Genomic DNA, 23,327 nt, shown 5'->3' on the forward strand with positions numbered 1-23,327 from the left:
CCCCCTCTCTGGGGGTTGTGGTGGGAGGAGGCCCCCTGGCTCTATCTGTGAAGGGGGAAGGGCAGGACCAGACCCCTGCAGGGGGCAGCTGTGTTTGGCCCTGCCACTGGTAACCCTGTAACCCTCCTTCTTCTTTTCTGCTCTGCTGGCTCCTCCCTAGCTTGCTCCCCCCACGCCAGGTAAATACAACACTCTGCAACTGCGGGGGGCTCTGGTGCTGAACACAAGGTTCCTCGTGACCAGCAGGGCGCTAATGGCCTTGCCGCCCGTCTCAGTGGCACGCCTGGCATCTCGCACATCCGGGCAGAAATGCTCCTCATGAGCTCCGTGTGGCTCACACGCTTGTCTCTTTCACCAACAGAAGCTGGTCCAATAAAAGATATTGACTCCCCCGCCTCCCCCTCCCATCACAGCTAAGGCTCCCATCACAGGGTCGGGAGAATCGATTTATTGATGGACTCTTGCAGCCGAAAGGTTAAATCATAGAATTAGCAACACGCACCTGGCATTGTTGTTATCTGTGACATCTTCTGGCAGCCTGGCGGGATCCCAAGCCACTGGGCTAGGTGCTGTTCCTCAGCAGATCTCTAAGCATTTTGCAAAGATTCAGTATCATTAGCCCCATGTCACAGAAGGGGAATCTGAGGCACAGAGCAGGGACATGACTTGCTCAAGATCACTCAGCGGACCAGTGGCAGAACTGGGACCAGAACCAAAGTCTCCTAGGCCCCGTGCCACTGCTCTAGCCCCCAGGCTACACTGCTGGAGAGCACACATGCAGGACAAAAAAACAGTCCCCCAAAAGCTTGCTGCTATCCCAAATTATGGCCCTTTACACCTGAGGCCTGTGAGCATCCAGCTTAATGCTGCTTCTTCGGGCGCGTTACTGCAGTTGTGAACTATTCTGGTACCGGAAAGCAGGGGAGGCCTGCACAGAGGGAGTATATTTGCACAGACTGAGCACTAATCACCCGGCCAGAGCACGGCTGGGGTCTGGATCAAAACTACAAAGGGTCCAGATTTACCAAACCCAGTCTCCTTCCCCATCAATCTTTCAGCTCCCATGACCTTCCCCCCACCCTCCCCAGTTCCCGTCAGATACTCTTGGCTGCCTCGATCCCAAGTCTCCTGCCTTAATCCCCCTGCTCCCTCCTTTCATGATGTCTGTTCTGCGTAAACCCATCTCACTGCTGAGCCATCTGCTGCTGGTGCTTTTGTTTATTTGGGTGACGCTCAATTGTTGCACTGCTTCTTACCAGCAGAGGGGACCTGCAAAGAGTAACTCAGAGCAGGCAGGGATGGGGGGGGCCTTGGGGGTTCCCTAACCTACCTTGGACAGCACGGGAAGGATCCAGATCCAGAATCACCCTGGTTCAGGCCTGCATGGCTGCCCTGCAGGGTCAGTTCACAATATCATGAGCATCCCCGCCTCAGGTCAGCAGGGCTGGGTTTACGTGGTCGAGAGTCAGCCGTGCTGCCTGTAAACCCAAGGGACGTCCGCAAAGCCCCCTGCGGGAAGAGGCGCTGAGGTCAAGCCAGCAGAAGGGTTGGGGTAGGGATAGGTCTGTGACACCTGTACTTGATCTCTGTGGGGCTTTAAGTCGCTGGCTTCTTGTTTGGTTACCTTGAGAGCACAACCCTTGTTTGCAATGTGGGTCTCCTCTAAAAAGTGAATCTGGGCAAGTGGCCCCCATTCGATTGGCCCCAGGGGCATCTCAGCATCACTGCGCCACTTGTTAGACCCTCACATAAGTTTTTACTCCCGTTTCCCTGTAGGAGCCAACGCGGCTGGCAGAGGGGGGAGTTGGACTCTATTATTCCTTGTGTGTTGTTTGCTAAGTTCCGGTCAGTTACACTTGCACAACCCCACTGAAAGCAGTGGGCATGGCACAGCTGTCGGGGAAGGCAGAACGTGACCTGGTGGAGCTCTATGCCTGGTGATGTCTGAGAAGGAGAGGCCAGCTTGACTGTGAGTCTGGGTGATTCTGCAGGGGTGGCAGTTAGGGGAAAATATTGTTTTCCCTTTGTAAACTGAGCACCCCTCTCTCTGCCTTAGGCACTTACTGCATCTTGTCTGAAATTGAGCCCTGACCTTGCAATTTGCTCACCCGGGTGCCTCAGAATGGTTCTGCGTGACCAGCAGGGCTCACTTGCCTGATTTTTAGGACAGGATCAGGGCATTACGCTGTAAGCTCATTGGTTTAGGGACTTGATGTTGTTTGTACAGTACACCGTACTATATGGCCCTGATCCTGATCTGGGCACCACTGTAATATAATAATAAGGGTGGTCGAGTTGAGGCCACATTTCATCGTCATGTCACACGGGTCATGTTACTGAGGCCTGGTCTACATCTTAAAACAGATCGACCAAGCTACGTTGCTCAGGGCTGGAAAAAATTTTGCGCCATAGTGAAGTCGACCTAACTCCCACTAAAGATGCAGGTAGGTCAATGGAAGGATTCCTCAGTCAGCTGAATTACCACCTCTTGGAGAGGTGGATTAACTGCATCCACAGAAACCCCCCTTCCACGGATGTGGGAAGCATCGAGGCTACAGTGGCCTGGCTCTGCCCAGTTTGTCTGGCTGTGTGTGTCTGCTCATGCAGAGTTCTAGCCCTGCTGCCCTTATTGACTTTCAGTGGGACTCAGCCGGAGGCTCACCTGAGCCTTTCATTGTGTAAGGATGGGACTCTGGGGGAGAAAATCCTGTGGCTTTGAAGAGCCCATCATCCACATCCCTCAAATGGCAGTTTTCCACCCTCTTGGACTGGGAGCCAATTGGACCTAGAAATCAGGGTTCTTCTGCCCTGAGATCTGATTTAGGATCAAAGCACCTGGCGGGACAGCCTTTGGGGGGTTTGAATCCAGTGTCTGCCATTTCTCCCATGAAATCTGGGGTGTTTGAGATCTGAGCAGTCAGCTCCAGAACCAGTCTGTCTGTCGTAGGAGTTTCTAAAGGAACACCTACGTATAGAGCATGGCAACATAGGTAGTGCTAACAACAGTGTCCGAAAAGGGTGTTTCTAGTGTAGACATGCTGACAAGCAGAGACAGCAGGATTTCTGGGCTTAGCTGCAGCTGTTAATTTCTACCTCATTCATTCTCAGTTTATTTGTATGAGATTTTCTTAGTTTACAGGCTGATTTTAAGATGAAAATACTTTTATGTTTGGGAAGGATTCTTACCAACCTAACCTCTCTGCAGATGGCCTGGTGGGGAACACTGGGCTCTTCCAACCTTTGCTTCTACTTAGGGCCTTTCATTTTCAGTTACTCTTTTTTTACGGAAACATTTCCAGGTTTCACAAAAGCGGTTGTTCCATTTTTACTGATTTACAGCCAAATTTGGGACCACTTGGGTACATGAAAATACTGATTATGGTAAGGAAATCTAATCACTCCATTAGGTGGGAGCGTTTATGTTAATAAGAAGTCAGTCGAAGTGTTAGAAATGAGGCTGTCTGTTAAAATAAGGCAATGTAGTGGAAGATGCACGCATGCGTGTGCATGTGTGTAAATACGGTTCATGTCCAATTTGTGAAGTAAACCACAATATTAAACTGCTTTGACTTTCAATACTTTTACTTTTTTCTATTAGTTGCTTTTTTACTGTCCTCCCCTCTCCTGATAGTAAATCTGATCTTTATCCTGAAAATTGTTAATTTTTTGCACTGATTTTCACCCGCTGTTTAATTTTTGTAATAGAATCATAGGAGGTCATCTACTCCAACCCCCTGCTCAAAGCAGGACCAAACCCCAATTTTTGCCCCAGATCCCTAAATGGCCCCCTCAAGGATTGAACTCACAACCCTGGGTTTAGCAGGCCAGTGCTCAAACCACTGAGCTATCCCTCTCCCTTACTAATAAATACTGATAAGTTACCAGGAAAGTTTAGCAAAGTAAAAACTGAAATCAAAGAGCCTCTCTTCTGCTTTAGCCCGATCAAGGTCTGAAAAGGCGGGATTCTTCAGCATTGGAGTTTGCCCACATTTGTATCACCATAGGAATGGAGGTTTGAAGTTGTCATAGTGATGGTTGCTTAGGGGTTGGGTGAAGCACCATCCCTCTCCCCCATTGGCTTGATCCCCCCCTTCCCCCCTCCAAAGCCAGGCTACTCTTGGGTCCTAGTGCGCCCTGCTTTGCCTGCGGAGGATGATGCTGGTGACACCAGAGATGTCCCCTTGGAGCCTCGTCCACCGGAGGGCAGGTGAGCTGAGGCAGTGGTGGTAACACCAGTGACAGGCCCCTGCTGGGGTTTGCACGATCGCTAGCACCAGCAGAGTTGCCCCAGCGCTAGTGCAGCAGTGGGAAATTCTTCTAAAAATGCTTGTGCCAGAGACAGCTGAGAAGTGTAAAGTCGGGGTCCCAGCTGCGAGCCCAGAAAGACCGTGTGAATCCTGTGTCTTCGGGTACGTCTACCCTGCAGTCCGAGGTGGGAGTGCAGCTCGGGGAGGCATGCCCATTAGGAATACGGCTAAAGAAATCAGTGAAGATGTGGTGGCCCGGGCTTCAGCTCGGCCTGGGCAAGCCCAGCGGGAGCCCCAGGTACAGCGGGTCCGTGCCGCTGCGTCTCCCCTGCTATTCTCCATTGTGCTGGCAGGATTAGCGCTGGCATGCCTGTCTGAGCTGCAGTTACACTGCCCGGTGCAGTGGAGACATACCCTTAGATGCACTGTGCCTCGGTAGGCAAGAGGACGCAGTCTAACCTGATTGGGTCAGGATAATGGCCTTTTTGGGCCAGTTGCTTCGGTTGTTGTAAATCCTGCTGCCCATCCCTCTGGCTTCTCAGGAGACCAGGTTGCTAGGTTGAAGCTGCCTTTATTCAAGACAGTGTTGCTTAGTGGGTAGAACAGGAGACAGGGAGATGGACTCACTGAGTTCCATTTCCAGCTTCTCCCACCAACTTTGCAGGGTGACCTAGGGCGAGTCACGTTTGTTTTTCTGTGCCTCGGTTTCCCTATTGTAAAATGGGTCTAATACAATCCACCTGCCAGGGGTGCTGTGCGGCTTTATTACCATCTGTAAAGCGCCTTGGGCTTTTCCTGGGCAAAAGGCTCCAGAGAAGGGCAAAGTATTCGTCTGATTCTCCCCATCCCTTAGTGGCAGGGGGCACAGAGGGGGGAGGAGTTAATGAACACATTTGAGAGTACTGTACTTTTTTAAGCATAGTGTGATTTACAGCAAAATTCTCAGGCCTGGGAGAGGTGCTGGGTTTTCTAGCAGGGTGATTTCTCTTCTGGACCCTTCTTGGGGGCTTAATCTGTCACATCAGCCTTTGACTAGTAAGAGTCTGATAATTTGAATCTGTGTTTCCTGCTAGCTACTGAAAGGAAGGTGCTTTCAGGCCCAAGCTGTCTGTGAGATTCCGGGATGCTGAGGGATAGCAGGTGCTGGACTGGATCAGTCTGTCTGTCCCCCTATCCTGCCTCTGATAGTGGACAGCATCAGATGCCTCAGAAAAAGGTTCAAGACCAGAGGCAGATTACAGTTTTGTGGGGCCCTGGGCCAGAGCAAGTGGGGGCCCCTTTCCACCCCTTCCACTTGCAGTTCCCCTGCCCCCTCCCCCATGCTCCTGCTGGGGAAATGGGGATGGGCTTCCCCCACACCCCGGCAGGAATGCCGGGCGGGCGGAGTGGGACAAGCCCCTGTGCCCTGACCCGGCTCCCCGACAGGAGTGCCGGGCGGGCGGAGTGGGGCAAGCCCCTGTGCCCTGACCCGGCTCCCTGGCAGGAGTGCCGGGTGGGTGTGCAGAGTGGGTTGGGATCCCATTTTTACACCTCCCCCCCAGTTGTCTGGGGCCCCTGGGCATGGGCCCCGTTGGCCCAGTGGCTAATCCGCCACTGTTCAAGACCCCCCACTTCAGGGGGCAGATGTGGGGTAAACTGCCCTCCACACGGGGTCTTATCCTGCTCTTTAATAGTTAGAGATTGCCTTAAGCCCTGAAGCACGAGGCTGAATATCCCTTCCAAAGTTTTCCTTGTCAGTAATAGCAACTGCAGATTCTCCAGCTGGATAGAAATGTCCACTCCCTGTTTGAATCTTGAATTCTTGGCCTCAGTATAACCCTTCACCCTATGCACACTCAGCTTTAAAACGTGTTGATTAGCACGTTTTAACACCCTTTTATCCTCGTCTCCCCAAAGTTCTTGGGGGGCACCAGTAAACGTCGACTCCACTTCCCCGCTCTCTCCCCCAGCGCTCGGGGCTCCTGCGGTGGCGACAGCCGGCCCAAAGCTCTGGGCCGGGTTACGCCCCGGCCCCGGGCGCCGGCCGGCTCAGTGAGCCCGCCCCGGTGTGCGCGGCCCGGGCCTCGCCTCGCCGCTCTCTGCCGGCAGGCGGCCGGGGAGCGTTAGGACCCCGAGCCGGGAGAGGACGTCCAGGAGCGAGAGCTGCAGGAAGGGGCGGGATTCCCAGGCCGCCTGCCCTCCGTCCGGGGGGCTCCCTGCCCGTGGGTCACATGCGGGAGCGGGACTTAATCCTAAACCCCAGTTCCCGGTTGTGGCGCCGTGGGCGCGGAGCAGCCGCTGTCCCCGGGGCAGAGCCCGCGGGTGGCCGCCGGCGATGGGACGCTCCTGAGCCGCTAGCAGCCGGGGAGAGGGGCTGGGCCGGCTGGTGGGGGGCTCGCGGATCTCTCGGGGGGACCCCCCCTCCCCATGAGCGCCCCCGAGCGCGCAGCGGACGCCGAGCTGAAGCTGGAGGCGGTGATCCAGGTTGGTGGGAGGTTTCGCTTTTACGAGGGACTGGTCCAGACGCGGAGCTGAAAGGATCCGGGGCAGTGACTAGCGGGGAGGGGGGAGCGCCCGGTTCTGGTCTCACTCCGGATCAGAAACTCGGCCTGCGGGACCCCAGGGCTGTCCTGGATTTAACGCGGTTCCTCGCCTTGCAAGCGGAGCCTGTAAGTGAGGCGCCGACTCCCCCTCTCTGCCCAGGGCTCCGGCTCTCCCTGCTGTGGCTATTTAGCTATTTTACACCTCCCAGTGCCAGTGAGAATTGCTGGGGGACACAGTGCCTGATTCGGGTTTCACACCGGTTTCACACTGCTTGCAGTGGGGCTGCTCCGGATTTATACTAACACAGCTGTTACTCTGAAACCCGATTTATACTGGGGCCAACGAGAGGTGAATCAGGGCCCTGGTATATTCCAAATACTTGACTGTTTGGGTAGCAACAGTGTGTGTGCCAGTCCTGAAGGGCCTCCTTGAAAATCCTGGTTGCTTTAAGGGTGACCTGCCAAGCTGATGCAGCTTTTAGGATGTATAGGTGAAGTTTGAAAGGTTGTTTTCTCCCCCCCTCCCTTTTTTTAACCATACAATATCTGGAATATTATATCTTGCCTTCCCACTTGTTGCTTGGACACCTAGAGACTCAGGATGGGAGATGTATGAGCCAGCTATTAAAGAAGCGGTGGTGTATTTCAATCCATCCTGGAGTGTTTGTCTTCCAAGCATGTGCCAGGCATTGGAGTTATATGAGTGTTTTTTTAAAAAAACATCCGTTGCTCCGGTTTCAAGCTTGTAATCGCATCATCCTCAAAGTTCTCCTGCTGGCTGCAGAGTCCTCCAGTGGGAACAGGGTGGACAAGAACTCCGACGTCTGTTTCAAAAACAGCCGGGGAGGGCCCCCTTACAGGCCTCTATCTATCTGTCTATCTATCGTAGAATGGGAAAGAAGCAGAAAAGGGCATGAGCCCAACTTTTCTACCCCCTGTGCAGGTCACCACAATGTATTAGGGCACTATTTTTATCCCCTGAAATGAAAGCTGCCAAGGAACCAGGTTCGGAGGCAGGGCTGGGTCCGACTCCAAGTCCAAGCCATTCCAGGCCAGGGGGAGAGTCTCTCTGGAAGATACCGTAGAGCTCTCAGGTGTGAGATGAGCCAACGGGTAAAGGATGCCTGTCCGTATTGCCCTGGCGGGGACGGGCGTGGTGGGGCAGGGAGAGATTAGGATCGTGTTTGTAAGGGATTCTTGGGGAGTTTGCACCTCAAAAGTGTTTGCAAAGTGCTTTGCCCATTCCTGGGTTCTGGGGGTGTCACAGCTCTGAGCTGCACCCCGAGTAGCTTGGGTCCAAATCCAGGCTCCTCATGGGGTAAGTGGAGGGGCTGGGGCTTGGTAATGGAACCGGGAGCCTTTTGCCTCCAAGCTCTCGGTTTGGGTTCTGAACTGCCAGGAGCGATGGAAGTTGCTTCCATCCTGGTGACTGTTCAGTGGCTTGTGTAAAGTGAGTGGGTTGGTCTCTGACCAGGTCCCTAGTGCTCAGATTTCCACGCCCCACGAAAACCTTTCTCACCTCCAGCCCCCTTTGCCTCTGTGGTGAGGCCGAGGATTGAATGGATGGTGTCCCGGTGGGAGCTTGCCCTGCCTGCGAAGGACCCACCATCAACATCTGTGGGCTTTAGATCAGGCCCTACTTGAGGACTTCAGCCTCCTGCGTTGTCAGCCCAGCACTAGAGAGCGAGCGATGGGATGTGAGGATTGTTCTCCCCAGGGCCAGGAGCTGGAGGCTAGGATCTGGCGCCCCCTTGATTGGGGCTGACAGTAAAAATCCTCTTGTCCTCTCATTCTCAGCCTGACCCCAGTGACTATCAGGTCTGGCCTGGCCCCGTGAATCTCCCTCGGGGAAGGGTGGGATTGGTCCCGTTGCATCTGAAACAACCATCCATCGGCCTTGCTGGTGACAAGTGAAGGGGAAATGACCCAGGAGCCTGATGTGGACTTTCTCCCGCGTGATCTGAACCCAGGACAGGCAGGATGTGACCAGGACCCCAGAGGTGCTCTCATCCTCCCTGGGAAAAATGCTGCCACGTTTAAGCAAATGAGGATGAAAAATGGAACCCGCAGTAGCCGACAGCCTGGGTGTTGTCAGGGATTTTTGTGGGATGTCATAAAGTCCAGTGGATTCAGTTTATTTATTTGTCCCTGGCTGAGTCCCATCATGGGGGTGCTGGGGCACTGATCTCTTACACTAGCATCTGGGGGTTAGGGGCCGCTAAATCTCTCCCTCCCCCCAATATTTCCTTTTCCCAGCTCCTGCTGACATTTCTTTCCTCTCCTGTTTGGGGTGAATTTTGTTCTTAGCAAAGCAAAGGACGAGTAGAGTAGCCGGGGGCTGTGTAAACTCCCCCATGCCCACCGCTGTTCTTGCTGCTCCTCCCTCATCTCTGCCCCACTCCTCCGTCCTGGGCCACTTGCAGGCTTGGCCCTCTCCTGAGCAGGTGCGTGCAGTGAGTTTGCAGCAGGGCTGGATATGGGATAGGGTGAAACCCGCCAGACTTGCAGGATTTGAACCCAGGTCAGCAGGGTGGATGCTAATCCCCTGGTTCCATGCTGGCTTTGCCTGTGACGTTTCTGTGGACCTCGGTCCAATCCAGCTAGACGGAGTCTTGAGCATCCCACGCTCCTGTCTTTGGCCTCTCCACAGTGAGTCACCTGTATCCCAGTCACAGCTGGTTAGGAGGGGTGGACGGCCGGGCATTGTGTCTTGATTGACTGACTGGTGTCTGAGCAGCGCAAGGCTGCCTTCCAGTATGACCATCTGGGGAGCAAGAGTTGCAGTCCCAGGAAGGTTCAGGGTGAGTTCAAGGGATTTGCCAAGGTGCACAGGGCCACGAAGGGCCAGGAGGAGGCCGTATGGGCTATGGAGGTCTCCTGGGATAGCTCCTGTCCGTAGAGGGAACTAGCCTGGCTCCCGCGCTCAGCCTGCTGTGTTCACGCCCAACAGAAGCTGGAGAGCAGCGTGCTGACCTCAGGGGAGGGGAAGAGTTTTACCATTCGGAGCAGCTCTGAGGACGCGCCACCCACCCGCCTGCTCGCCCGGATCCGAGAGATCGTCGCCGAGAACCTGTCGGAGCAGGAGAGCCCAGGTAGGGTTGTGGCAGTCCTGCCCCCCTGCCGCTCTCCGGGTCCATCAGGCTAACCCGCTCACTGCCGTAGCCTACTGGGCTGAGCCTCGTGCTGCGGCAGCACGTGGGTTCTGCCTGGCCACACTAAACCACAGCCACCAAGGAGCAGCTTCTCTGTGGGTTCTCGGCTCCTGGCCCTTGCCGGGCTGTGCCCACCTGATGGCTGCACTGGTAGCTTGCCAGGAGCCTCAGGACCAAGGCTGGATGGTGTAGAATGTAGCCGCCTTTGCAGAGACTAGACCCGAGCCTGCAGTGATCCATCTGGATCCAAGCAGGGCAGCTGCATTGCTAAATCCCCCGTCCCCCATGCAGAGGTGAATGTCGCCTGGGCAAAACTGGTGCTTTGTGGCCCCCCCTACAAAACCTCCCTTGCTGTGGGGCCCACCAAGCCAGGGAAGAGCTGGGCCACCCATGACAGCCAGATTAACCCTTTCAATGCCCGGGATTGTGCGCTGGTGGAGCACCCAGCCTGGTGGCCCACTGCCAAAGGTGGTCGCTGATTTAGGCAGCAAAGCGATGCAGCCCAGGGAGGGGCTAGGAGCTACGGCTGCCTTGTACCTCAGTTGATATCCGCCCCCCAGTGCCCCCGACCCCACTTTCTTCTCCACCTCTTGGACCCTGCCTCTATCCATCAGCCTCTGTAAAGTATCTCCTCTGTATTCAGTCCTGCCTCTGTCTTACCACAAAGACCTTTACATCTCGTGCTGCCACTGGCCACTGCCTTGGGAGTCTTGTGTTTGAGGGCTCCTTGGAACTCCCTGCTGCAATGCTGCCCTGGGCTCGGCAGGAAGGGGACAGGGCTGGGCTAGCCCCACCTCACTCTGTGGCACCGATGGGTGCGTCACATGGAACGTGCGTGATCACCCATGCGGCCGCGTCACTCGTATTGTTGATGTCATGCCTGTTACCAAGACCTTAAACCGGGGCGATCTGGACCCCTGCTAGGAGAACCACAGGGCCAGCTTCTTCTCCAGGCAGCTGCCTCCCTGTGGCTCTGGGGTGGGCCCCCCCAGCTGTGGGCCCCCCCAGCTGGGCGCTAATGCCCATCCTACCCTGCTCTGCTACGGTTCTCGCTCTTCTCCCCACAGCAGCCTGCCCTGGGGAGATGTCGTCGCTGCTCTCCCTCCAGGAGGAGAACCACATCCTGCAGCAGGAGCTGTCCCGTGTTGAGGACCTGCTGGCGCAGAGCCGGGCCGAGCGTGATGAGTTGGCCATCAAATACAATGCCATCAGCGAGAGGGTAGGTGTGGGAAGCCATGCCTGTCCGGATGGGAGTGGATCCTCCCCCGCCCCCCAGGTCTGTGTTCAGGCAGGTGCTGTGTGCTCAGGGAGAAGTCCTTTGTGCCAGAAATGGGGCTTTGTAATGCGTGGGGAGGGGAGGTTGTCACTAGAGCTGGGCAAAACTTTTCATTCAAAACATTTTTTGCCCCCCAAAAGAGTTACGAGTGAGGTTGACTGAAACATTCCGCCGATTCCAGTCGATTTCACCAAAGTGTTTTGAAGTGTGGGCGGGGGAGGAACACACTGAAAAAAATTCTAAAAATGTCAGAACATTTCCTTTTGACGTTTTCCAAAGAAAACGTTTCAACTTTTCACTTTGAAATGCCCTTGAATTTTATGACAAAAACATTAAAGGGAAAATAAGAACATAAGAACGGCCATACTGAGTCAGATCTAGCCCAGTATCCTGTCTGCTGACAGCGGCCAATGGCAGGTGCCCCAGAGAGAATGAACAGAACAGGTCATCATCAAAGGATCCATCCCTTGTCTCTCATTCCCAGCTCGGGGCAAACAGAGGCTAGGGACACCATCCCTGCTCATCCTAGCTAATAGCCATTAATGGACCTATACTCCAGGAACTTATCTAGTTCTTTTTTGGAACGCTGTTATAGTCTTGGTCTTCACAACATCCTCTGGCAAGGAGTTCCACAGATTGCCTGTGCGTCATGTGAAGAAATACTTCCTTTTGTTTGTTTTAAACCTGCTGCCTAGTAATTTCATTTGGTGACCCCTAGTTGTTGTGTTATGAGAAAGAGTAAATAACACTTCCTTATCTACTTTCTCCACACCAGTCGTGATTTTATAGACCTCTATCATATCCCCCCTTAATGCTCAACGTTGAGCTGCCATGTTTCTTTGATCGACCCACAATTGTTTTTTCCCAACTTTTCGATTGGCTGAAAATTTAGAAAAATCTTGTTTTTTCAGGTGACTCGAAATAACTCCAATCCCCCCATTTTTTGGCATTACTTGCAGTGAACTGAATGATCAGTTAATTGCCCAGCTCTAGTCATCAGGCCTTAGTGAGATGCAGCAGGGCAGCTGAGTCTGAAGAAACATCCGCCCTTCCCACCCCCAGGGGTCTGCTTGGAGCCTCCTCCTCTGTGCTGGGAGGGTGTGTGTGGAGGAGGCCCATACACTGGGGATGGGGCCCTGTGTGTTCTGGCTTGGAAGCAAATCTTCCAGGTTCAATTTGGTTTGGCTCTGGTCTCGGGGTTGGCGACCTGGTGTGGGGACCCGCATCGCTTCGAGACTCTTCCCCAGCCGATGTGCTCAGAACAGCTCGCTTGGTGTTAAACCCAACTCTTCCCCTTCATAAACACATTGAAACCAGCTGAGAGCTGGTTAGGAACCAGGGAACTGCTGTCCTCAGGCAATGATGCTCCTTTGCCACCACATTAAGAACTGCAGCAGGGCTGGGAAGCATGTTCTGATAGTTGGATCGCAGGGCATACAGCAGCTGAGTTTCCAGCTTGTAGAGCGTCTGTGCAGCATTTCAACTCAGCCCTGGCCAGTAAATGCTCGGGGGAGAGAGGGCTCCTGGTTGTTGCTTCTCTACCATTGTACATTGTTGCAGCGGCCTTGGCTGCTCCTGCCTCGCTAGGGGGGCCCGTGCAGTTGCATGCCTGGCTGATCTCGACCTCCTGCTGGGCGGAAAGTCCCAGCTCTCTTGCATTGATGTGCCAAGGTGGGAACATGCTTGCGGGGGCTGAGCGGTGACACGTCTCTCCTGGGCTTTAGCCCGGAATGCGTGTAGAGTTGCCACCCCTCCAGGATTGCCCTGGAGTCTCCAGGCATTAGAGATTAATCTTTAATGAAAGAATTATGTCATGTGATGAAACCTCCAGGAACATGTCCAACCAAAACTGGCAGCGCACAATGCAATGTGTTTCCCTGCCGGGGGGCCCTGTGCACAGCGGCCCGTCTGGGGCAGTGACCTGGTGGGATACGCAGGTTGGCTGATCCCGAGGGAAGTTGTGTGTGTTCTTGTCCACGCCGGGATCACGGGCCTGTCTGGGCATGTTCTTGCAGGGAATGTGACCAAGGGCTTGCTGGGACTTGTCCCAGAGGAAATAAACAGCCTGGTGGTTAATGATTGGGATAGCAGCCGGTCGGTGTCCTTGGCACTCACCTTGGGGATGGGATACTGACCTGCGCCCGACACAGCCAGGTGGGCTGCGGTGGTTAAACCACAGAAAAGGCCCTTCCAGTGACACCGAGCATCTGATTTGAAACCAGCAGCTATAACGGAGGCTCGGAGTCGCGTCCTTTGTGCGACTCCGGCTGCAGCGAAGGCCCCGCGGGGGAAGTTGGGCCAGAGGGACCCTCCCACTCCCAACTCCCGCCCGTCGGGCTGCTTGAATGGAGGTTTTGTGCAGGGATTTCTCTAAGTGCAGTAACAAATCTCCGTGAAAAGCACTTAGGTCAGAGCCCCTTGGTGGGCTCTGGACCCCAGGGGTGGGAGGGTGGTGGGTGGTGGTTGCGTGTGTTCTTGGGTGTGTAGATGGCATCTGTAGTGCTGTATGGCAGCTGAACTGCACCCAGCTAATAACATGCGGTGCAGAGGGGTTTGCATGAGTAGGTCACAGTATAGACCCCAACCCAGGGGCGGTTGCGGGAGCCGGAGGTTGGGAGTTGTTTGAAGGAGTGGACAGGGGTGGTATTAGGCTGTTCCCAAGTGTGGGGCAGTGGGAGAAGGGAGAAAGTTTGGAGTGGGGAAGGGGACTTAGGCTCACCACCTCAAGAATGATCCTGTCTGCGGCCATCGGTATGTACTTGGGGCAGCTAGCCCCTCGTGCCGCTGAGGCTACATGTCTATATTTAGCATGCTAAATGGAAATAATAATAATTAATAAACCACAGCTCTGTGATAGTGCTTGTCATCAGTAGATCTCAAACCATGAAGTCAGGATCATTATCCCCTTTGTGCAGGTGGGGAAACTGAGGCACGGAGGGGGGACGTGACTTGCCCAAGATTACCCAGCAGGCTGGTGGCTGAGCCGGGAACAGAATGCAGGTCTCCTGAGTCCCAGTCCTGTGCCTGATCTGCGAGGCAACCTTCCTCTTTGCTAGCCCAGCCCATCCCTGGAGGAACATGTTGCCTTTCTCAGTCACTATTTCAAGTGTCGTCCTGGTTGGTGGTGACTGGCAGGTGCTCCCAGCTGGTGCTGCTGCCATGGCCCGTGTTACAGCAGTTGCGGACGGTGATGGGTCTCTGTCCATTTCCTGGTGGATTAGTGTCCCCGTTGTGAAATCACCGGCACAGCTGGCACCAACTGGCCCCTGCTGTCAGCCCCGGGGCCAAGGGCAGAGTGGCGAGGGGGCACTGACTGGTAGAGCGGAGTGCCGCAGGGCCGGGGCAGCACGCCAGTTGGGAATTGTGCAGCCTAACCCGGCACCGTTATATTCCAGACCCCCAAATTATGGGGGCTGGTGGCATCTCCGCACTTGTAGCCCAGAAACTGGTGGAGCAGGGGCTGTGGCAGGGCGGCGCGAGCCCCCTCAGGGTTTCTCATCTTCTTTGGAGGGAGCATTTTGGGCTAGCGACATTCCTGGTGTCCGTGGCAACGGGGCAGAAGAATGGAAGGAATCCCTGGTTGCTAAGGCAGCAGTTGCTAGGGGAGATGGTAAACTTTGTTCATTCTAGGGCCTGAGCCTTTGGAAAAGGCCCCTTTTACAGAATACTTAATAATACTAATAATGAGATGAGCAGAGAGGTGGGGCGGGGTCACCCCTTGAGTTTATTCCAGGCTCCACCAAGCTGGGACGATATAAATACTGGAGAGACTTGAAAACAATTGAGAATAGCTTCGAAATACCAGCGGACCAGATCTTGGTGCCACTGACGGAAATCTCTTTGGGAGCAGGTTGGCCCCTGCAGTTGGGAATCTTTTTCCCCCCATGTGAATGGGAGGCACCCGAAAATGAAGGCTACATGTCTGAGGCTTGGTAACTCTGGCTTCTTGGTCTCGGGGACCTTGCTTGGCTTCTCTGGGGCCACAGAGGTGGTTTTGATGCATGTAACCGCCGTCGCAAATGCAGCAACAAAATCCAGGGGATGGGGCACCACACTGGGAGTCGGAAGTCCTGGTGGTAATTCCCAGCTGTGCTACTGACCTGCAGCCTCAGTTTCCCCAGCTGTAAAACAGGCACAAAGATATTGACTCTTCTTTGTAAAGTGCTTTGAGATGTAGGGATGGCAGACTGCCCAATAAGCATTACGTATTGTTGTTGGGTTTTTATTTTATTACACAATTTAATTTTTTTTTTTAAGAGAAAAAATGATTTTCCTTTTAGCTCCCGTTTTGTAGCCGGAGGACCCAAGGTGATCTGGCTCATCTATTCGCTTGCCTGATAATTTATTTTTTTCTTCTTTTCCCCATGATTCCTGCCCCTGTTCAAAATAATGGCTTAACTGGATTTTCAGCAACAGGTAAGACGTCTGTAAGCAAACAGGTGCAGAGTGCGGGAGCCGAGCAAACGGGACACCCAGCAAATCTGTATGTTTCAGGCTCGTATGTGGCTCGACGTAAGAGAGAGTGCGTGTGACTAGGAGAAGAGGGACAGATTAGAAACAAAAATATGAATCAGTTCTAATATTAGCTCTTGTACTGTGCTCCTAACATGCCTTGCAAATATGGACCGATAATATTAACCCCATTGTACTGATGGGGAAACTGAGGCCCAGAGAGGGGAAGGGACAACCCCTAGGTCACCCAGCCGGTCACTGGGAAATCTGGGAATAGAACCCAGCTCTGCTTGATTCACCCGATCTGACTGGAGAAGAAGCGGACCTGATCTCCTGGGGCTGCTGCATGGCTAAAATCCGTTGTATTTTCTAAGCATAGAAACAAGCCTGTCTTTTAAAGAAGGTGAAGTCAGGGCGTTAAACTTCCAGACAGGCACAGCCGCTAATGGGCCCTTTTCTCTGTGGGGAGGCTCGGATTGGCCCTGCGGCCCCTTCACCGGGTATTGAGTGGCCTGTCTCTCAAACCTGTAGAGTTTCTGAAGTGCCCGTTACCATTGTCTCTTGGGGCCGTGTGCTGTAAGTGTCCAGAAGTGGACATGGGAAGAGCGGTGCCACCGGCTGTTGAGATGTTGCCCCTTCTCTGCTGCGTTAGCAAGCTGCCCCCCGAGCGCCGTCGCTGGGGAAATGAGCCAGCGTCTCTTGGTTTGAAACACCTCTGCCTGGAGTAGACGTAAGAGCCCTTCCCCCTTCTCTACACATCAAGCACCTCGAAGCACGTCATTCACGAAAGCGCCGTATGGGGCGGGTGCATGTTGTAGTGCTCACTTTACAGATGGGGAAACCGAGGCACAGCTGATGAGCATGTCAGGGAGTGATGAGCCTTGACATGTTCCTTGTGTCCTGAGCCCTCCTGCAGAGGCAACATGCCCTGGGGCACGGTGTGTGTGGAGGGGGAGCACCCTGCTCATGAACCACCCCCTCAGGCTGGCACTGATTAGTTTGGGGGCGGGGTGGGGAGGGGCAGTGTCCTGGATCAAGACCCTCGAGGATGGAGAACCGGGGGGGAATATCACTGGAGCTCTCCAATACCAAACGAAACTGAACTCCTCTGAATCTCCGTAGTGACGCTGCTTGGGGGAGTTCTGCACGGCGCTCTCTGGCTGCCTGGCGGGTCTGCCGACGTGCCGAGGACGGGGGCTAGCGTCTGTCTGTCCATGTCTGGTGCAGACACCTGGCCAGCAGTCTCCAGCTGAGCATGAACTGGCTGCTCCGCAGACCCCCCTGGCACCGGGTTGGTCACGCGACCCCCTCTGGGCCTGTGCAGGCAGGCTGGAGCGGTGGCCAGGCCACGGATTACAGTCGCTCTGTGTCTCGTTTCCGAGCTGCCCATTAGAATGTGAATGCGTCTCCAGGCGGCTTAGGGGAGACAATGCACAAACTGGGCCCCGCCAGCAGCTGGATTTCTTAGCCTGTGTCTCGAAGGCGCCGGGGCTTTGTGCCTCGCTGGAGCAGGGAGAGGGAGGGCTGTGCCAGGATCTGGGCACGCATATGTCTGGCGACGCTGCCTGCAGGATGGAGCCTGAGGATCCGGCCCCCTCCGTGCCCCCCGAGGACCCCCCTGGGCTTTACGTGAAGAAGCGAGTGGAGCGGGCAAGTGGCTACAGCCTGGGCTGAGCTGGGCTCGCCGGTGGATGCCTGGGGCGGGGGGTGCAGGGGAGGGAGTGGGGGCTGCCGTGTCCCCTGGCAGAGGGATGCCAGGAAGGAACCTGGGGGTGGGGGTGGGGGGCAGGGAGGTTATTGCCTGGGGAGCTGTATGCCATTGCCAGCCATGGCTGACCATCACTGGGTGCAAGAACTGACTTGCAGAGCCCCTCCCAGGGATTGTGGCACACAGGCTGGCTTCTTACATGCCTTGCCCTAGGGAGCAGAGCTGTGCCAGGCTGTGCCCTATGGGGGCAGGGGCAGTGAGGGGGCTCTTCCTTCGAAAACGGGAGTAGAAAAGAGAGAATTTGGGAGGTTCTTCAACCTGCGCATTTCCCTCCCTTCTTAGAGCCTGGCAGAGGGGGCCCTGCTCTGCCTTGATGCCCTCCAGGCTAGAGAGGGTCTGTGATCTCCCTGCTCTTCCTTCTGGCCTGGAAGAGCCCCCTACAGTAGCTGGATACACCAAGGGTCCAGATCCCTGGGCCCCCTACCTTATGGTGACCCATTGGGTCAGCCTGGGGGACAGGACTGGAGTGTGCTGGCCAGGAGAGCCAATCCATTCCTCTCTCTGTGGGACAGGCTGGCCCCCACTGGCTATAGGCCTGTCCGGCTGGCATTTGCTGGGGAAGGCAGAGTGGGTAGTGGGACCCGGCTGAGCAGGTGGTGGGAGCTGGTTGCTGGGCAGTGGGGTGGGCTCTCCGGGGAGGATTTTGTTCTGTGCACAGTCGTCCGTCCGTCTCCCGCCCCCCTCCGAAGGCAGCTGCTGGCTTGCTGATCTGGACGCCAACCACCACCGCGGGGGTTGCAATAAGCTTTGGCTTTTCGCTGCTGGGTCTCTGGCTTGAAACCTGCTTCCAGCCCCGGAGGGATGATTTTGGGAGCCCTCTTTGTGCTGGCTGAGTTGACACCTTAACCCTAGTGGGCGGTTTGGCCGCCACAATTGGCTGTTTTCGCTCTAGAAGCCCCAAGAATTCAGTAGGGGCTGGGGGGTGGGGTGGGGGGGATCCCAGGGCTGGGATACTTGGGGGGGTATCAGAGCAGGGTAGCGGGGCACCGGCTGAGCGGTGTTGGTGGGGGAATCCAGGGCTGGGATGCGGGGTGAAGGGCATCAGAGCAGGGTTGTGGGGCACCGGCTGAGCTGTGTTGGGGGGATCCCAGGGCTGGGATGCTGGGGGGGCATCAGAGCAGGGTTGCAAGGCACTGGCTGAGCTGTGTTGGGGGGATCCCAGGGCTGGGATAGCGGGCAGGGGGGGGCATCAGAGCAGGGTTGCGGGGCACCGGCTGAGCGGTGTTGGGGGGGAATCCAGGGCTGGGATAGCTGGGGGGGGACATCAGAGGAGGGTTGCGGGGCACCGGCTGAGCGGTGTTGGGGGGGAATCCAGGGCTGGGATAGCGGGGTGGGGCATCAGAGCAGGGTGGCGGGGCACCGGCTGAGCTGTGTGTGGAAAGGGTAGGACTGGAAATATCATCAGAAGATGGTGCGGGTGACGACTGAAGCATCTTGCCAAAGCTGTACGGGGGGGATCCCAGGACTGGTGTCTTGCAGATCAGGACGGAAACGCCCTGGCAGAGCTGCATGTGCGAAGCTTGTGCTGGCCCTGGCGAATCAGCTGTTGGTACCTGACTTAAATGAACCCTAAAAATGCACCAAATGAGTCGGCGGCCCATTTAAAAACAAATCCAGCTGGATTCCCCGGGTGACGAAAAGCCAATGGACGAGCTCTTTGCGTCTGGCCTGATGCTCTGGTGGAGATGGCAGCTCTCTGCGCTTGGCTCACCCAGGGCTGCAGGGGATGGGCTGGGGATGATTAAATTCTGCTGCGCAAGCAAATAAGTCAAACTCCTTCCCCCGCTTTTCTTAAGGCCGCCCCCCCATCTCTTCCTTCTCCCCCCCCTCTTTCTTTGAGTTCTCCATCGCTCCTTCTCCCTGCAGCTCAGCTGTACCGTTCCTGGGGAGATCTGGTGCTTCCCCTCCCTGCTTTGTGTCCAGTTGTGGGCATGGGGCTGGTGTCTGTGCTCGGGGCGGGGCTGGTTCCTCCCGGGTGTCTGTGCTCATGCTGTCTGTTTTCTGTCTCTCCACCTGCTTCCCCGCCACAGCTAGAGGAGAGCTTGCGCCTGAAGGGGACGGACCCGGTGACCAATGCTGACGTGGGTATCCTGCAGCGGAAGGCTGTTGCTGACTGGAAAGGCATGAACCCCGTACAGCACATGGGTAGCGAGTACAGCCCTGTGACCCTGGCTGCCTCAAAATACTCAAGACCTCCCCACTGCCCCGGCTAGTTGGGTACATGGCTCACCACGCTGCCAAACCTGTCTCTGATTAGAATAGCTGATGAGGGGCTTGGACCAGCCCCCTCCTGGCTGAATGTCCCACTCAACATCCCTGCAAAGGTCCCTGCAGGATTCTCCTCCCCATGACGGAGCAGGAGCCAAACCCGTAACCCACAAAGTTCTACAGAACGGGATGACTTGTGCCAAGTTAACACCCACTCAGGCCCTGGGATGGGCCTGATCCAAACCCTGCTGAACTCGGTGGAAAGGCTTCCATTGATTTCAGCGTGGATCAGGCCCTGAGTTCCTACAGATGCTGCTCATAGATGGTCCGTCTTCTGACTGACTGGACAGGAGCTAGACCCCTCGCCCCCATCTCCCGGGCCCTTGTGTCCCTCGTGAGACACAGCTGAGCCTCGAGCATGGTAGCTCATAAATCACACGTTAGGGTTCCCAGCTCCCTCTGCCTTGTCAGATCAGCCTGGCCCCGTTTTTACGTTCATGGAAGGAACCAAACCCCGACCTAGCATGTGCTTGTGTGTAACATTCCCAGGGAAAGCTCTGTGGCTTATGTGTCCTGTCACCGCTGCTTTATACTAGGAATCCCCATTGGAGGTTGGATGGCTCCTGGGTGGGAGCTCCCTTACCAAGGTCTGTGTGCATGTACAGGAGAGACTTTTATCTTGGTCAGCAAATAAATTAACAAATCCTCCCCCCCCCAGTAGATGATCTATTTTTTCTGCCCTTGTTAGAATATGTGCCAGGTATTTTTAATGCTTGTTAATGTGGCATAAAGTCCCCAGGAGTTACGTTTCCCCTCGGTCGGCCAGGCCCACGTCATCTTGTGCTTATGCAGCTCCCCAAGGGTCTGTGCCCAGCAGTGGGAACTGGTGTTATAGGTGTGTCCTCTCTCCACTAGCTGGGTAACCTTCCCTCCCAGCCCAGTGCAGACAGGTGGAGTCCTGTTCACTCCAGCCTGGTTTCTGACTCTGGGGTCATGTGATAACGCAGATGATATTCGATCAGGAGTCTGCCTGCCCATATCATGCAAGATGTGATGTTGCCCTGATGTGAATTGCCCTGTGTCCCTCATGGCTCTTGGAAGGGGTCTCACTATTATGTATTCTGAGGCTAGCAACCCAGCAGTCTGCAGCCACTTGCTACAGATTCCAGACCCCTTTCCTAGCCTTTACAACGGCTGCCCCTGCAGGGCCACCCCCCCAGCTAAGCAGTATGGTTGCTGTATATTCTTTCAGGCTTTGGTAGCCCAGGAGGCTAGCTATGTATATGTGATCTTTTTTGCAGTCGTCTTTGCAAGCAAAACATTTCATCGCCAAGTCCCTTGGGATCTTAACTTTGCATGCAGATGTCTGTCTACGCAGAGTTGCTGTCTTTGCTCTCAGAACTCTGGGGAGCACCGTGCAGTGACGTTTTTCTCACCCAGGCAGGGGTTCGGTGCATGGTTTGCGTTGCTGTGTTCTGACGCATGGGAAGGTTTGCTTTGCATGCCGCGGGGCTCTCTTTCTGTTGACAGTCAGGGAAGAGCATGCACGGTTAGCAGCATGCAGCCCCTGTGTCACCCGGGCGCTATGCTGTGTATGTGGAGTGGTTCCAAGCACTGATCTCGCAATGTTTTTTGCTGTGGAAGCTGGAGCAAGCCATCAGCTGGAGTTGTCGGGGGTTGGGCACCAACCGCTTGGAAGAGATGGAGCTGAGGAGGAGGAACCAAATGGTAAGGAGCTCGGGATGGCCTCTGTTCTGTTGGCCGCAGTGGAGCAGAAGTGGACCCGGTCTGTAATACATTGAGTCTCTTCTCTTAGATAAGATGAATGGAAATCAAGGATTTAGAGAGGCTGTGTGGCCTAGTGGATAGGGCATTTGTCTGGGTGTCAGGAGACCTGGGTTCTGCCACTGATGCTGATCTGTCTGTGACACCTTTGGGCAAATCATTTTGCCTCTCTGTGCCTCTGTTTCCCCTCCCACCATTTCTGTCTGATGTATTGAGGCTCAAGAGGGCAGAGACTGTACTGAACGTGTGATTAGTGCTTAGCATGATGGGACTCTGATCTTGGCTGGGTTCTCTGTTACAGTAGCATCTACAGATGAAAAGCCACTGGTATCTCTGACTCGGCAAAAGGTGAATACCTAGCAGCATGGAGGGGACTGCTTTGCAGGCATGTGGGAGGCTGGAAGTGGTGGAGACCCGACAGTCAGGGTGGCTAATCAAAGCAGCAGCAACAAGCTGTTCAAAGTGTCTTTGCCCCTTGCTGAGGAGGGGGCAGGGTGGCGTGAGGTTCAGCTGGGTTCGGTGCAAAGAAACCAACCCCGACCAGGGAGGCTGGCACCAACGGTGCCATCAGAATGTGATGTGACTCAGAGAGGCCTCTGCTGCAGAGAAATAATATTTATACCTGACCCCAGTGGGAACCCCAAAGCTCTGGCCCCTGGCGGAGGATAAATACTCTGGTCCTAATAGCACTGTCAGCTGTTGAGTGGCTGCTTTGATCTTTTGCCCATAGCTGGGGAAGGTGAGGCTAGACTGGTCAGTTTCACTTTCCAGGCCTTCTGCTCTAGCTTGAAGGCTGTTGAGGGCGAGATTCCTTCTCGGGTGCGAACAGCTCAGTAACGCTCTGCTCCTTCAGCAGCAGGAGGATCTGCGGAGGCCACCGAAAAGGAAGGGTCCAGAGGCCTTTCTGTGCAAACGTAGCATGTTCTCACTGAAACATAGTGATGACCCTTTCTGTTCATATTAGTTTTTTGTAGCTCTGTCTTTCTCTGCCTCCGCTGCTGGATATTTACTTTGACTGCAAGCTCTTCAGGGCAGGGGCTGCGTGTGTGGTCTGGGTTTGTGCAGCGCCTGGCACAAGGGGGTGCTGATCCGTGACAGGCCCGTAGGTGCTATTGCCATGTAAAAAGTACTAAGAATGTCCCTTTAACCCTGTCCTGGCAGCAGGTTTCTACAGAGCATGAATTCAAAGAAGCTGGGCACTGTGGCTCCCGGGGGAAGCCCTGGATTCTGCTGGGGGCTAATCCTCCCAAATGGGACAGGGGAAAGGGGTGGCTCAAGGGGCCAGATCGAGTGCGCAGGAGGCCGGTTGGCAGGCGCGTCTGCAGTGACCCTGTCCCCCATCTCTCCGGGCCCAGCTGGAGCAGGCCCTGCGCCTGGAGACCGGGGAGCGGGAGCGGGAGTCGCTGGAGAACAAGAGCCTGGCCCAGCAGAACGTCGAGCTGCGGCGCCACCTGGAGGAGGAGCAGGCCGCCTACAAACGCAAGCTCCAGGCCTACCAGGAGGGCCAGCAGCGGCAGGCGCAGCTGGTTCAGAAGCTGCAGGCAAAGGTGGGTATCCGGCACTGGACGGGCCGGGCTCTGCTCGGGGGGGTCTGTCTGCGGGAGGTGCAGCTGGAGCAGGCCCGCCTGAGCTGGCTTCGCTCTCCCTGGGACTAGCCTGGCTACCTGAGCTAGCAGCGATCTCGCGCACTGGTTCTCCGCCCGCCAGCCAGCGCACGGCTGCGGCCCCCTGTGACAGCCTCAGGGCCATACAGGGAGTATGTCGCCCGAACCCACAGAGAGCTGCATATGCCACCTACAGCGGTAAATAGGTTGAGAGCCACTGATCTAGTGGGGTCCAAGCCAGCTTGGGCACGTCTACCCAGGCTGCCCTCACCCCTCCTGATGGCCGTGTAGGTGTGCCCAGGGCGGCACGGGC

General features: G+C 55.4%; 1 protein-coding gene across 1 annotated transcript in view; it reads left to right on the forward strand.

Annotated features, from left to right (window-relative positions):
* The first annotated feature begins 6,653 nt into the window (after positions 1–6,653).
* CROCC (ciliary rootlet coiled-coil, rootletin) overlaps positions 6,654–23,327 on the forward strand; it is a 58,758-nt gene continuing 42,084 nt past the window's right edge. Inside the window, 7 exon segments of the mRNA XM_077837460.1 lie at positions 6,654–6,710; positions 9,720–9,861; positions 10,989–11,140; positions 19,448–19,588; positions 19,590–19,634; positions 21,270–21,353; positions 22,766–22,957. Coding sequence (XP_077693586.1) covers positions 6,654–6,710; positions 9,720–9,861; positions 10,989–11,140; positions 19,448–19,588; positions 19,590–19,634; positions 21,270–21,353; positions 22,766–22,957 — 813 coding nt within the window.

This window comes from Eretmochelys imbricata, chromosome 18 (genome assembly GCF_965152235.1).
Source record: "Eretmochelys imbricata isolate rEreImb1 chromosome 18, rEreImb1.hap1, whole genome shotgun sequence".
Lineage (NCBI taxonomy): Eukaryota > Metazoa > Chordata > Testudines > Cheloniidae > Eretmochelys > Eretmochelys imbricata.